We start from the raw sequence: 13,088 nt of genomic DNA on the forward strand, positions 1-13,088 counted from the left end.
CGCTCTGTACTTAGTGCCTCAACATTAAATATTATTGCTTGTTCGACATATTATCTAAAAAAAAAAAAACTTGAATTTCCCCCGGGATAAATAAAGTATCTATCTATCTTGGCCTATATACTGGTGTTGTACTGGTATGGCTATCTATTATCCAATATGTGCCCATATGAAAACTGTTTTATTCCAGTATATAATGCAGCAAAAATGCTTGTGGTAATACATTGGTGTCAAAGTGTATCCATCAGAGTGCGCTGTGATTTACAATACTGTGGCAAGCAGCACAGAGTAAGAGAGAAGAAGCAGTTTTTAGAAATGTTAACTAGATTTGGTTGGTTAACTTAATGAACAGTTTTTTTTTAAGAAAGAGTCTTCTGAGTACCTCTGCAGAGTCATATCGGTGCAAATCCACACAGAAAAGGTCTATTTTCAAACAACCCTAGCCTAAAAAAAACTCAATATATAATATTTTAGCAGGAGGGTCTGGAGCTCTCAGAAATATCAACACAGATAGGAATCATTTCACCAAAGTTCATAAAACGTGCTTCCTCCTAAAAGCATCAAGCGTCTGACGATTGATTTCCCACTCTGAGATGCTTGGAACATACAAGCCCTGTTCCCTTTCCTGTTCCCCAAAGGATGAACTCTTTAGATTTTAATGACGCCATGACCTTTCCTCTGGCGCCAACCTCAGAACAGACTTTGTGTCCAACATTTTTATATTCCAGCTGTAGTAAACACTGCAGTGTGTAGGAGACACAAGCAGGACTTTTCCACTGGTTTTCCAGGTTACTTTAGGTCACGAGGGTCACATGAGTGTCTATAAACAGTGCTACACCTGATGGTCAAACCTTCCTTCCACATACCTGAACTTCCTTGTTTCCAAATGTCACTCCTTATTTGTTTGTGTGTGTGTGTGTGTGTGTGTGTGTGTGTGTGTGTGTGTGTGTGTGAGAGAGAGAGAGAAGTTTCTACACCCTGTTGTTTGGGAGGAGTCAGTGCTGTTGTTATCTTTGGTACAAAGACTGCGGCACAAACACAAAACAACACACACAGACATGCATACGTGCGCAGTGGCATGCCAGCACACACACTTGACCTCTCTCTCTCTCTCTCTCTCTCTCTCACACACACACACACACACACACACACACACACACACACACACACACACACACACACACACACACACACACACACACACACACACACACACACACACAAGTGAGGGTGGAGCATATTACTGCAGTAACACTGGTCAGTCTGTTAACATAGCTTAAACCACAGTTCCTGATCAGGCGTCTGTTAAAATTATACAAGTGGACACCTCAAATATAGTTTTGGTGATCAGCTTAACCACATGTCTAAATAAGAACTTAAAGTATATTAAATTGCTGGTAACCTTAGCAACAGGACTGATGCTTTGGAGTGTGTGTGTGTGTGTGTGTGTGTGTGTGTGTGTGTGTGTGTGTGTGTGTGTGTGTGCTGACCCAGGTTGGATGATCATTCAAATTTAATTAGATGGATTCCAGCTAATGTTAATGAGTCCCATCTGCTCATAGTGAGGTGTATTCAGAGACGTCAGTTAATGCAGCTAAAAATGCTAAATGTGACGTAGCTGATTGAAGAACTGTGGACAAATTGTCACAACAGATACACTGCCTGTGCTGTAGTCAAGACCACTGAAGTCATGTCCAAGAAAAGACCAAGACAAGTCTGAGTCAAACCCCCAGGAGACAGAGGAAAGTCAGAGTAAAAACACCCATAAGACTGAGACAAGTCCAAGTCAAAACATCCAAAAGACACAGATAAGTCAGGGTCAAAATGCCCACGAGACCCCAACCAGTTCAAATCAAACCCCCCCACCAGTCAAAATGCCCACAAGACTTCTCTCTCTTTGTTTTGTGAGTGTTTAGACTCGGACTGGTATTGAGTCAAAACACTGAGAAGAGCGGTACGAGTCTGTGACAAGACACCCACGAGACCAGACAAGTCCAAGTCAAAACACCCAGACAAGTTTTAGCCAAAACAATGACAAGACAAAGATAAGTCAGAGTCAAAACATCCCCAAGACCCGGACCAGCATGAATCAAAACACTGACAAGACCAAGACAAGTCCAAGTCAAACCCCCCATGACACAAGTCTAAGTCAAAATGTCCACAATACTTCTCTGTCTTCTGAGTGTTTAGACTCAAACTGGTGTTGAGTCAAAGCAAGAGCGGAACAAGTCTGTGACAAGTTACCCACGAGACAAGACAAGTCCAAGTCAAAACACCTAAGAGACCTGGACAACTCTTAGTCAAGACACTGACGAGACCAGGTTAAAACACCTACAAGCCAAAGATAAGTCAGAGTCCAAAGACCCACAGAACCAAACTCTGACAAGACCTAGACGTGTCCGAGTCAAAACACTGAAATGACAGAGACGAGTCTGAGTCAAACACAGACGGAAAGGTCATAGTCAAAAGTCCACTTGATTTTAACAAGTCCAAGTCAAAACAGACCCGAACAATTCTTAGTCATGACAGTCAGAGGCAAAACATGCATGGGACAGAGACATGTGTGAGTCAAAATGGCCATAAAGCCAAAGCATCAGTGACACTGAAACAAGGCAAACAACCACGAGACCAAGGCGAGTCCGCACCCTCAACAATGTCAGAACACACATAAGACCAAGATAATGAGACTGGACTTGAGTACTACAGCCCTGGTATATACTGTCACACGAGTGATGAGAGCAGAAGGAGACAGCAGTCGGTGGGCGGGGTTTCATGCATGCATCACACTCTTCCTCTCCTGTGAATGAGTGGTTGTCATCTGACCTGCTGAACTGTGAACCGGTTGCAGGAAGAGCTGCGTTAATCTGATAATCTGATAACACACCACACAACCACAACCACGGCCACAGCCCTCCCCCACAGGTATGATCAATCAGTGTTACCTTGGACAAGCTGAGCGGGTCATGTCGGAGTCTCTGTTTGTTCTTTTGCAGTTTTCCAGGCATCATCTTCCCCGTCCGGAAGTCGAAACATCCCAAATCCACTGTGTTTCCGAGGTAACGGGACAACTGAGGTTTACTCCTGAACTTCTTCCCTGAAGGACTGAAGGAAGGAAAGAAGAAAGGAAGGAAGGACAGAAGCAGGACAGACAAAGAAAGTGTGATTAAAGATATATATCTTAATTTTGCACCCAAAAAAATCATTTTCTGATTTTTTATCAACTTAATCAGGAATTTAAGTTGTCTTAACACAATAAATCCACCAATTTCTCCACTCAATAAATGAGTAGAGAAACACAATGAATGCAGATTCTTCCATATAGGTCCACTGCTAGGTACAATTAAGCATTTACCATCCAATCATGCTCTGTGGCATGTATAAAATGCTGAGCAGCAGTTAATTGTGATGCTGTCAGAGGGACATTATGGTAGAGTGGTAGTGCATAAACCCCTCATTACAAAGATGAATGCACATTTGAGAGTTCAGTGGTGCAAAAGAGGCATAAAGGAAAAAAGTGATAGAGGTCAGATGAGTCATCCTTCACCATATTATTGACAAGTGGGTAAGTGTATTAAGAGAATGGTAAGAGATGAATTCTTGACCCCTACAGTGGGTCCACTTGTCCCCCTAGAGGTAAAGGTCATTGAAGTCAATACAAAGTTGTTCTCAGTGATGTCCTTTAATCCTATGATGAAACATTCCTACCCCGATGGGAGTGGTCTCTTTAAGGATGAAAATGCACCCATCCATAGGGTACATGGTCTCACTGAATGGTTTGATGAGCATGAAAATGGTGTGAATCATATACTGTGGCCTTCGCAGGCACCAGATCTCAGCTCAATGAAACAGCTATGAGACGCGTTAGACAGCACTCTCCACCACCATCGTTTAAACATCAGAACACCAGAAGAATGGTGTTCATCCCCCCAGTAGAGTTCAAGAGACTTGAATCTATCTACTAGAATCAATGCCAATGTGGCGGCACATGGTGGCCCAACACCTTACTAAGACACTTTATGTTGATTTTTCCTTTAATTTGCCAGCCGTCGGTATGTTGGATTTGAGACAGAATATCAGTGGTGATATCTGGAATTCATTCCAAACTGAACTGTAGAAATCTTCAACTAAAGGCTCAGGACACCTGAAAGCCCAAAGTGGTTGTTTGGATCATCAGAATTGATGTTTAACTCTGTCATACAAAACTCAATAAACTCTCATCCACTCAGATAATTACACTTTACACTTATTAGCAACACTGACAACTGCCGTCTTCACTGCAGTCTGATGGTGCAACCACGGAAACACCTCCTAGTCACAGGACCTTGACGCAGCTCAAGACAGAAGGCCTTTCTCAATCTGTGTTCTTGTCTGTACTTGCGTTCACATTTTGTCAAGTACTATGCAAATGCCTAGAAGTGTTCTTGCTCCATCCGTTTTATCAAGGATGTTTTGGGAGCTGACTTGCCCACGCAAGTCAGAATTCACGCAACTAGAATTTTAGTTCTACTACTGTTGTGCCACTAAAGATATTTTTCAAACAAGAAATGAAACATTTATATTATTATATATTTTATATACAAAATAATGCCTACTTGATCATTTGTTCTGATGTTTCGGAGTTGTGAGGATCCACCAGTTCTGCAAGACCTGCTGGTCAGCATCCATCACTGGTTAGAACAGTCTTATCTCAGCAAGCCCTTTGGAGATTTACTGATGGTTCTGTTGTCTCTTTAATATTGGGTATCATATTGGGTATTCTTTACATAGCGGCAGAAGATATACAGTGTTGAGTAAATATTCATCTGGCACATGGAAAAGTGACTTAATACAAATACTGAAGGTCCTGGACCAAACCTATTAAATTGATAATCTTAAATTATTGAAATGATACATGAAAGTTTAACTGGGAGAATGCAACTCCTGAAACTGATGTGAAGCAATCCGCTACAGAGGAGAGTCTGTTGGAGTTGTTGAAACTACAAAAACACCACAACTGTACAGCGGTATAGAGGGGAAAATCCTTCATCACAAATTATCTTTGGTCAAATAAATACTTGCAAAGAGCACACAAATCTGACAACAGGCAAAATTTATTGGGCTTGCTATCAAATAAAAAAACATTAGTAAATCAAAGTCATTTTAACTGGTGAAAGTGATGGTCAGAACCAGCTAAAAATGAGCTTAATGTTCTGTACATGGCTACTCTTTGCCAGTGAGAGAGAGACTTAGAGTTTGCAGCTAGCCTGGATCTGTCCAATTCCTCTAAAAGTCAGTAATTAAAACGAAGTGCAAAAACAACAATTATGTGCCAGACAATTTCTTGGCTGTGAGCAGTTGCTAGGCAACCAGCAGAGACTACAGGAAGTTACTGTTCCACTTGCCAACTTTGAACTCCCAAGGATGCAAGTTCAAACTCACTTTGTACAGCCTAATCAATCCGTTATGACATCCCATCTGACACCAGCAGCAACTGTCAAACACTTCCTCATTCACTGCTCCGCACACACTAACGTTTGCGCTTCAGTACTTACATACAGTAATACATCCCCTAGCCCCTGACCTTAACCGAAGCTAACCTTAACAATAAAACGCCTCAAACAGCTCTTTGAAGAAGTACGGACCAGACAAAATGTCCCCACTTTCTAAAACGTCTTCAAGGTCTCTAAAGGTCTGAAAGTGTAATTGGTCCCCATAAAGATAGAAGTACAAGAGCAGACACACAGTCACTCAGCTGTGTCTGACATGTAGGTCAGCAGCAACAAAGATCAGAGGCCGTCTGAGTGTGTGTGTGAGAGTGTGAGTGTGTGTGAGAGTGTGTCACATATACTGTTTCATTTTGCTCCAGCTCTTCACTGAAGCTATATGACGCTTACACTGAGTAAAATATTCAAACTGAGAATATACATATAGCGCGTCAATCAGACATGAAAATAAAACGTGTGTTTGAATGAAGTTTGTGGAGTTGGAAGTGGTGGTAAAGATGGAGCCAGCGGAGGCCCCAGCTAGGTGTTGCTGCTCTTCCAGTAAGTCGACTGCTGACTACCCTCCTTGCTCAAGCACACATCAATAATTGCACATATTCGCTCTGCCCTTTCTGGTCCTCCTACCCTAACTGTTCCCCCAACATATACCGTCTTCCAACCCCTAAACTGCTTTCCTGAGGTTTCATCAGAAGAGGTGCAGAACATCATCAGGAAGATGAAATCCTCCACCTGTCCCCTGGACCCTCTCCCAACCTCCCTGGTAAAAATCCATCTCACTGTCCTAAGTCCCCTGATCACCGCTGTTATAAATCATTCCCTCCAAACTGGTCACGTTACTCAAAAAACCCACTCTTGATCCGGAAGTCCTATCCAACTACAGGCCCATTTCCAATCTCCCCTTCATATCAAAAGTACTTGAGAAAGTAGTTGCCACCCACCTTCAGGACCACCTCAAACATAATAACCATAAGTCAGGTTTCCGCTCTGGCCACAGCACAGAGGCTGCCCTTGTCAGAGTCACAAACGACCTCCTCATATTATCCGATGCTGGCTCTCCCTCCCTCCTCATCCTCCTGGACCTTTCTGCTGCATTTGATACTGTCAACCACGGCATTCTTTTAAACCTGCTCCACCTCAACACTGGACTCAATGACACTGTCCTCAGTTGGTTCGAATCATACCTCGCAAATCGGACAGAATACATCTCCCTGGGCCACTCCAAATCAAATCCACACACAGTCACTTGTGGTGTCCCCCAGGGGTCAGTCCGTGGCCCCATCCTCTTCATCCTCTACCTCACTCCCCTTGGTCAAATCATCAGCCGTCACAAAATGTCATTCCACTGTTAGGCCGATGACACACAGCTCTATGTAAATGCCACAGCTGCAACCCCACCCTCACAGTCATCCCCAAAACTCACCACCTGTCTGGAGGAGATAAAGGTATGGATGGAGCATAACTTTCTTCAACTCAACAGCTCCAAAACCGAAGCCATCCTGGTTGGCACCCCCCACCAGACCAAATCATCATCCATAACCAGCATCACCTTTTCTGGCTCCAACATCCCCCTCTCATCAACAGTCACAAATCTTGGTGTAAAAATGGACTCCCAACTCACTTTTGTAGCCCATATAAATCACCTATGCAAGACCTCCTTCTACCACCTTTGTAACATTTCCAAACTCCCCCCCTTTCTGAGAACATGAGCAATATGCACCCCCATTCTCCACTCACTCCACTGGCTTCCCGTCTCCTCCAGAATTGAATACAAGGTTTCCCTCCTCACACATCAATGTATCCATGGACATGCCCCCCCTTACCTCAAGGAACTTATCAACTCACAGAACACAACACGTTCCCTCCGCTCCACTCACTCAAACCTCCTCCACATACCCAGAACCAGACTCAGGCCCACGGGAGATAGGGCCTTTTGTGTTGCTGCCCCACGTTTGTGGAATGCCCTCCCTGACACCTTGAGGGCACCACAATCCACTGACTGTTTTAAGAAAGGTCTTAAGACATTTCTTTTTAGCAAAGCTTTTGGTCCCCTTTAGATGTTTTTTTTTTTTTTTTTTTTTTTTTTAACCTGTAGCACTTTGAGCGTATTATAAATAAAATGTATTATTATTATTATTATTAAGCACTGATGGGTCACATTACAAAGCAAACTGAAAGTAAAGGCGAGTCTCTGCTCCAAGCCGCTGATTACCCTCGTGTTCAAGGTTCAGGATGTGACGGAGCTCAGATGTGACGGAGCGGTCGATCTGATCGAGCCCTGCCTCTGCCGCTGATCAAACAGGAAGTGAACGCAGCCTCTGAAAACAGCAGACGGCTCTGCGGCGTCACAGCCTCACCACAGACCTGCACTGCGAGTGACACTGTTTCCTCTACGATCTAACGCAGTAGTTGTTGGTGAAGATACAGAACCGGGAGGAATGTAAAAGCTTCAGACTCAACTTTGATCTGCTTTAGAGAAGAGTTAAACAACATGCTGAATAGCTCTTGTTCCGATTGAATGTGAATTATTGTACGTTTGATTGGACAAAATAAAATGTAATGTGCAGGAAAAGTGCATGAAGAACGAAACAGAACTGACGCAGCAACTTACCCATTACTTAATGTATTGATTGATTTATCAAAGGAGTGATTAAGGCCTGCATTTCCATAGAATTGGAGGACTTGTGTGAGAGAAAAAAGGGTCGGAATCAACAGAGGCCGAGATATCCTTCTGTTCAGTCAGTAGTCCTATTTTTAATGTGTTATTGCAAGAGTGCACAAGTTATCTTAATAAATGCTTACATTGCAAAACGTACAATATTCATAGAACTGTGCTTAATCAATGTAAATGGGGTGGACAAAATAAAAGAAACACCTCTCTTTATAATGCTAGTAATACAATTCAAGAGCACTGCACACTAGCTGCTTGAAAATGATCATAAAGTGGAATCATCACCTCTCTAAAGCAGTGGTTCCTTTACAGTCGCAACACCCTAGAATAATCAGTCCCCCACCAACCTCCAACCCCCATGTTTAACACATGAAAGCTACCAAACTCACACAGGAAGACCATTGCTTTGCCCGCAGACAGAACAAGGACTAAGTCGTGCTTTTAGTTTAATTAAAATAACGGCTCCTTCACAGCCAACAGTCAACATGTCTGCTTTAGGCCTACAAGCACAGTAATGGAGTAGGGCTGCACGTAGGGTAAAAACATCATATTGCGATTGTTTTGATAGATATTGCGATTATCATTTTAGCATCACAAATTAACAAACTATTAAAATCATGATGATGTGACATTTGTTGGGGTCTGTACCAAACAAACATGTTTTCTTACATCTGAAGAGCTGAACTAGGCCTGTTAATATGTATAAAACAGAGTATACAGCCTTTAATATGTACTTTTTTTTTTAGTTCTTGCTCACTGTGTTGAATGTCATTAAAGGGATGATGGGGTCGCGACCCCCGGATTGAGACCCACTTCTCTAAAACAGATTTATTGCAGGACTGTTGGACTGGACTGCATTGGTTAAAGCTAGGTGTGCCTAATAGTGCTGGGCAGTATGACCACACAGTTGTGGCGTTTTCATGATATATTACGTTTTGTTTAGTTTTTTTCCTTTTACGGATGACTGGGCCTATAGTTGATCATTCTACTGCCAGGAGTCCTCGAGTTGATGTGTTAGAAGCAGGAAAAATGGGCAGTGTGAGGATCTGAGCGACTTTGACAAGCGCCACATTGTGATGGTTAGACGACTGGGTCAGAGCATCTCCAAACCTGCAGCTCTTGTGGGGTGTTCCCGGTCTGCAGAGGTCAGTACCTATCAATGTGGTCCAAGGAAGGAACAGAACCAGAGAGACCGAGGCTCATTGATGCACGTGGGGTCTGATTCAACAGATGAGCTACTGAAGCTCAAATTGCAAATCAAATCTTTCTCAGAAGTTCTATTGCGCACAAAAGGAATGAGTTAGAACAATTATTCCAGCTAAACAGCGATCCTTCCTAAATCCGGCCCCTTTTAGTGACCTCAGTCAACTTTCTCCTTTCCTGGCTAATCTACTTCATCGTTAGCTAGCTCATTTAGCGTTAGCATTTTGCTAACATTAGCTATCAAACATAACGAGCTGGCTAACAAGTATTGTAGATGTGCTACCTAGTTAGCTAGCATTTTAGAGCAAAACACTAGCTAACTACCCAACTAACTAACAACTGATGTATATTAGCTGGTTAGTTTGGCTAACATTTGCTAACTTAACATGTGACTATGTATATATACACGTCACAAATCTTGTCTTTAAATCATTTTCCAAATCTGGTCCAACATAGATTAAATTGACTCTGTAGAATTATTCTTGTTGTGTTTGCTTTGAATGAGTTATTTAAAGCTGTAAGAAGGGTGTTTCCCGTCCTGACTGACGGTTAAGCCCGGGCTTTTGACTTAATGTTTCTGCAGTGGGAGGAAGTGGAGACACAATGTCCATCTTTCATACATGGATGATCTCATAAAGGAAAAGTGAAAGTTGCTGCTCAACTGTTATTGGAGCACAGAACAAAAAGGGGCGGGACTTAGGAAGACTTTTGGAGCATTGGAATAAAACAGTTCAGGACTTCTGAACTCAGGAGTTAGAATCCTGGCTGCGGCCCTGGAGGAACCGCCAGTGTCAGCAACTGAAACAGCTTGCCGCCAACCACAGAGCCACTGAGTGAACATACAGTAATATGACTCAACTGTTTAATGATGTCATTCTAATTATTAGAGTATTACAGGGTTGTTAGCACAAATCATTTACACTGACACCATGTCGACCAGCAACAGGACAACTACAGAATGTAACGTTACTCTAACGTTACATTCTTACTACTCTCACAGTAACTCACTGAGCCACTTCACACTTTATCAGAACTGCTAATGGATCAATGACCACAGGCTGACTGATCGATCACCAGTTTCCTGTGGGAGCCGGCTGATCAGTGTGACGGAGTACCTGTAGTAGTAGACGTCGCTCTTTCCAGCGCTCAGTCCGGACTTCCTGATCACTTCTTCCTTCTTCCAGCCGGGCGGCAGAGCGGGACAGTCCGTCCTCTTCCTCTCCATCATCACACACTTATCGATCCCGCGATTAGGCTCCGACCGGACCGAGCGATCGCTCAGTAAACACCGATGAGGACCCTCCTGACGAACAGCGTGGTAAAGCCAGCGGAGCAGCAGCCCGGGCGGACCGACGTCACGGACGTTACGTTAACGGCGGCTCTCCCTCCCTCCGCCCCGGCTGTTTACGCTGCTTATTTCGGGTTAAGTAAAAATATAAAGTGTCCCGGTTCAGATCGCGAGCAGGGGTGTCCCGGGTTTAACTTGGTTCTGGTCCAGATTTAGTTCAGTTAGCCTCCGGAGAGAACCAACGGTCCATATGATCTGAACTGATCTGAACTGAACTGGACCAACGGCAGGCTGTGACGTCTACGACATCACACACACACACACACACACACACACACACACACACACACACACACCCATGCACGCAAGCACGCACACGCACAGTCGCTCCCTCTTAGATCGTCTGTTGTGACAGAGTAATCACTCTGTGATGGTCTTAAAAAAACGTACCCATTACGTCTCAATTATACGGAAGCCGAGTGGTGGAGCCTGTATTTTTAGACCGTTGAGTTAAGCAGGACTGTCTGTTACTGAAACATGTCAGTGAATATGATGCACAGGCGCAGTTTGCGTTGGTTGAACTACTGACTGTAGCCACAACTGATCTCAGGACACTTTCACACTGCTCTATGGACAAAGCTTGCTCTTTAAAGTCCAGTTGAAATGAAAAATAAGGCTTTAAGATTGCACCCTCAGTTATATTGTATCCCCGTTTAACAACAAAAACTCCCTTACTTTGTATTTTTATATCAAAATACAAAGAATTTAGTTTTCCTGTGAAACAAAATGAGACGTGTCCTTACATTAGTATGAACTGATTTCAACCAATAATATCATGACAATCACCCTTCATCAGTCTTCAACTTTTAGCCCCACAGAGCTCAGACCTCCCAGTGAGCACAACCTCCACCTCTGACGCTGTGTAACATGTATGTAAACCAGTAGGGTACAATTTTGTTAGCGTGTAACTGAACGGGGCTCAGGAGCTAAGGGGTCCGCTACAGCTGCTTGACTCGGGGACATATTATGCAGTGCTAACTGCCTGTATTTACAGGAAATACGTAAAGGTGTGGGAGCAAATAGCACTCTCATTTCCGTTTCAGTTGAGTCAACACAACCATTGTGTTATTTATTCGATGTCTAAAAGACCTAAAGAGTCTAGCTAAACCCTGGTTGCATAAGTTAAAAAGAGGAAGTTTATGTCTGAATACACCACGTCTAGGCTAAGACGTCTACTTTCACTTTTTAATAGAATATCACTAAACGAAACTAAAAGCCTACAGACAAATAGACATACAATAGATCAAAGAGAGAGGGAGGTAGAAACATCCTCTCCAAATTTCAGGAGAACCACCCCTGTGCTGATCCACATTCAGAAAAGAAATCTAAAGTGAGTAAGCAGGGGAGCAAGGAGGCGCTGGTGGTAGGCAGAGTTGTGGATAATTAAAGTGGTGTGGGGGGAGCAGAGGCCGGAGTCAGGGCAGGCAAAGATGTGAGGGGGAAAGGAGAGCTGGATGAGAACACTAGCAGGTTAAATAAAAGTTAAAACAAGCTAACCTGCACAGTTATTTGAAAATAAATGCGACCTTCCAGCGAACGTGATCTCACATTAATTCAGTCAAAATGTTTTATAATTCAACAAATGACTTTTATTCGGAACAATTTTGTGAAACTTCATTTAGACAATCAAATTAAATTGAATCAATTAAATGTTATATTAACTGAGATCAAACAAAGTATACAGATCATTTATTTATGGCTAGGCTGCTCTGATTGGATGACTTTCTGGTGCCCGTACTTTGTGGCAGAGTGATCACTCGCTGCTTTTTACCCCGTTACACCTCCCTCTGCCCCTACTGACGTCACAGGCTCTGGGTTAAAGGGGCCTGTACAACCATGAGCACTGGGAGAGGGGGCAGTGGATAGTGGAAGCGGTCATTGTTGTGGAAGGTTTGAACCGCTGTGTGGTGATTGTTATTTCTGTTATGTACCACGGATTCCTGGACATTGTCATTAATTAATTATATGATTGTGGGGGACATTGTGTAGGGATATCGACCAACCATATTCTTACACTGTTCCTCGCAATAACAAGGGCAGCGTATTATGTTCCCAGGATCCCATGTTCCAAGGGTCCTAAGTTCCCTAACCCCTTAACCCTAACCCTAGAACTGGGAGAAATAAGGCCCTGGGAACAGGAATGACCCCCTTATGAACTCTGACAGGATTGCAGGAAGGGGAATTGACGTTAAAGCTGCAGTAGTTATTTTTCAGAAAAATAACTTTTTGTCATATCAAATACTGATGTTGGGAGTGAGACTCAAAAATCAACTGTTTTCAAGCCACCAACCCAAGGTGTCTTGATATCTTTCTTGGCTCTGATTGGTTGTTTTCGTTCAGGCCCGGTGGATCCTTGTAAATGCCATTAGGAGCACTAGGAGGAGCCAGA

General features: G+C 43.3%; 1 protein-coding gene across 3 annotated transcripts in view; it reads right to left on the reverse strand.

Annotated features, from left to right (window-relative positions):
- mbd2 (methyl-CpG binding domain protein 2) overlaps positions 1-10,959 on the reverse strand; it is a 32,427-nt gene extending 21,468 nt beyond the window's left edge. Inside the window, exons 1-2 of one of the 3 annotated variants that reach the window (XM_051413551.1) lie at positions 10,467-10,959; positions 2,940-3,099 (exon numbers count right to left, since the gene is read on the reverse strand). In XM_051413551.1, coding sequence (XP_051269511.1) covers positions 2,940-3,099; positions 10,467-10,579 — 273 coding nt within the window. In that variant the 5' untranslated portion in view covers positions 10,580-10,959. The remainder of the gene's footprint in view (positions 1-2,939; positions 3,100-10,466) is intronic. The other 2 variants (XM_051413549.1, XM_051413550.1) reach the window with 2 other exon arrangements.
- Positions 10,960-13,088: the final 2,129 nt, after the last annotated feature.

Source organism: Dicentrarchus labrax, unplaced genomic scaffold (genome assembly GCF_905237075.1).
Source record: "Dicentrarchus labrax unplaced genomic scaffold, dlabrax2021, whole genome shotgun sequence".
Lineage (NCBI taxonomy): Eukaryota > Metazoa > Chordata > Actinopteri > Moronidae > Dicentrarchus > Dicentrarchus labrax.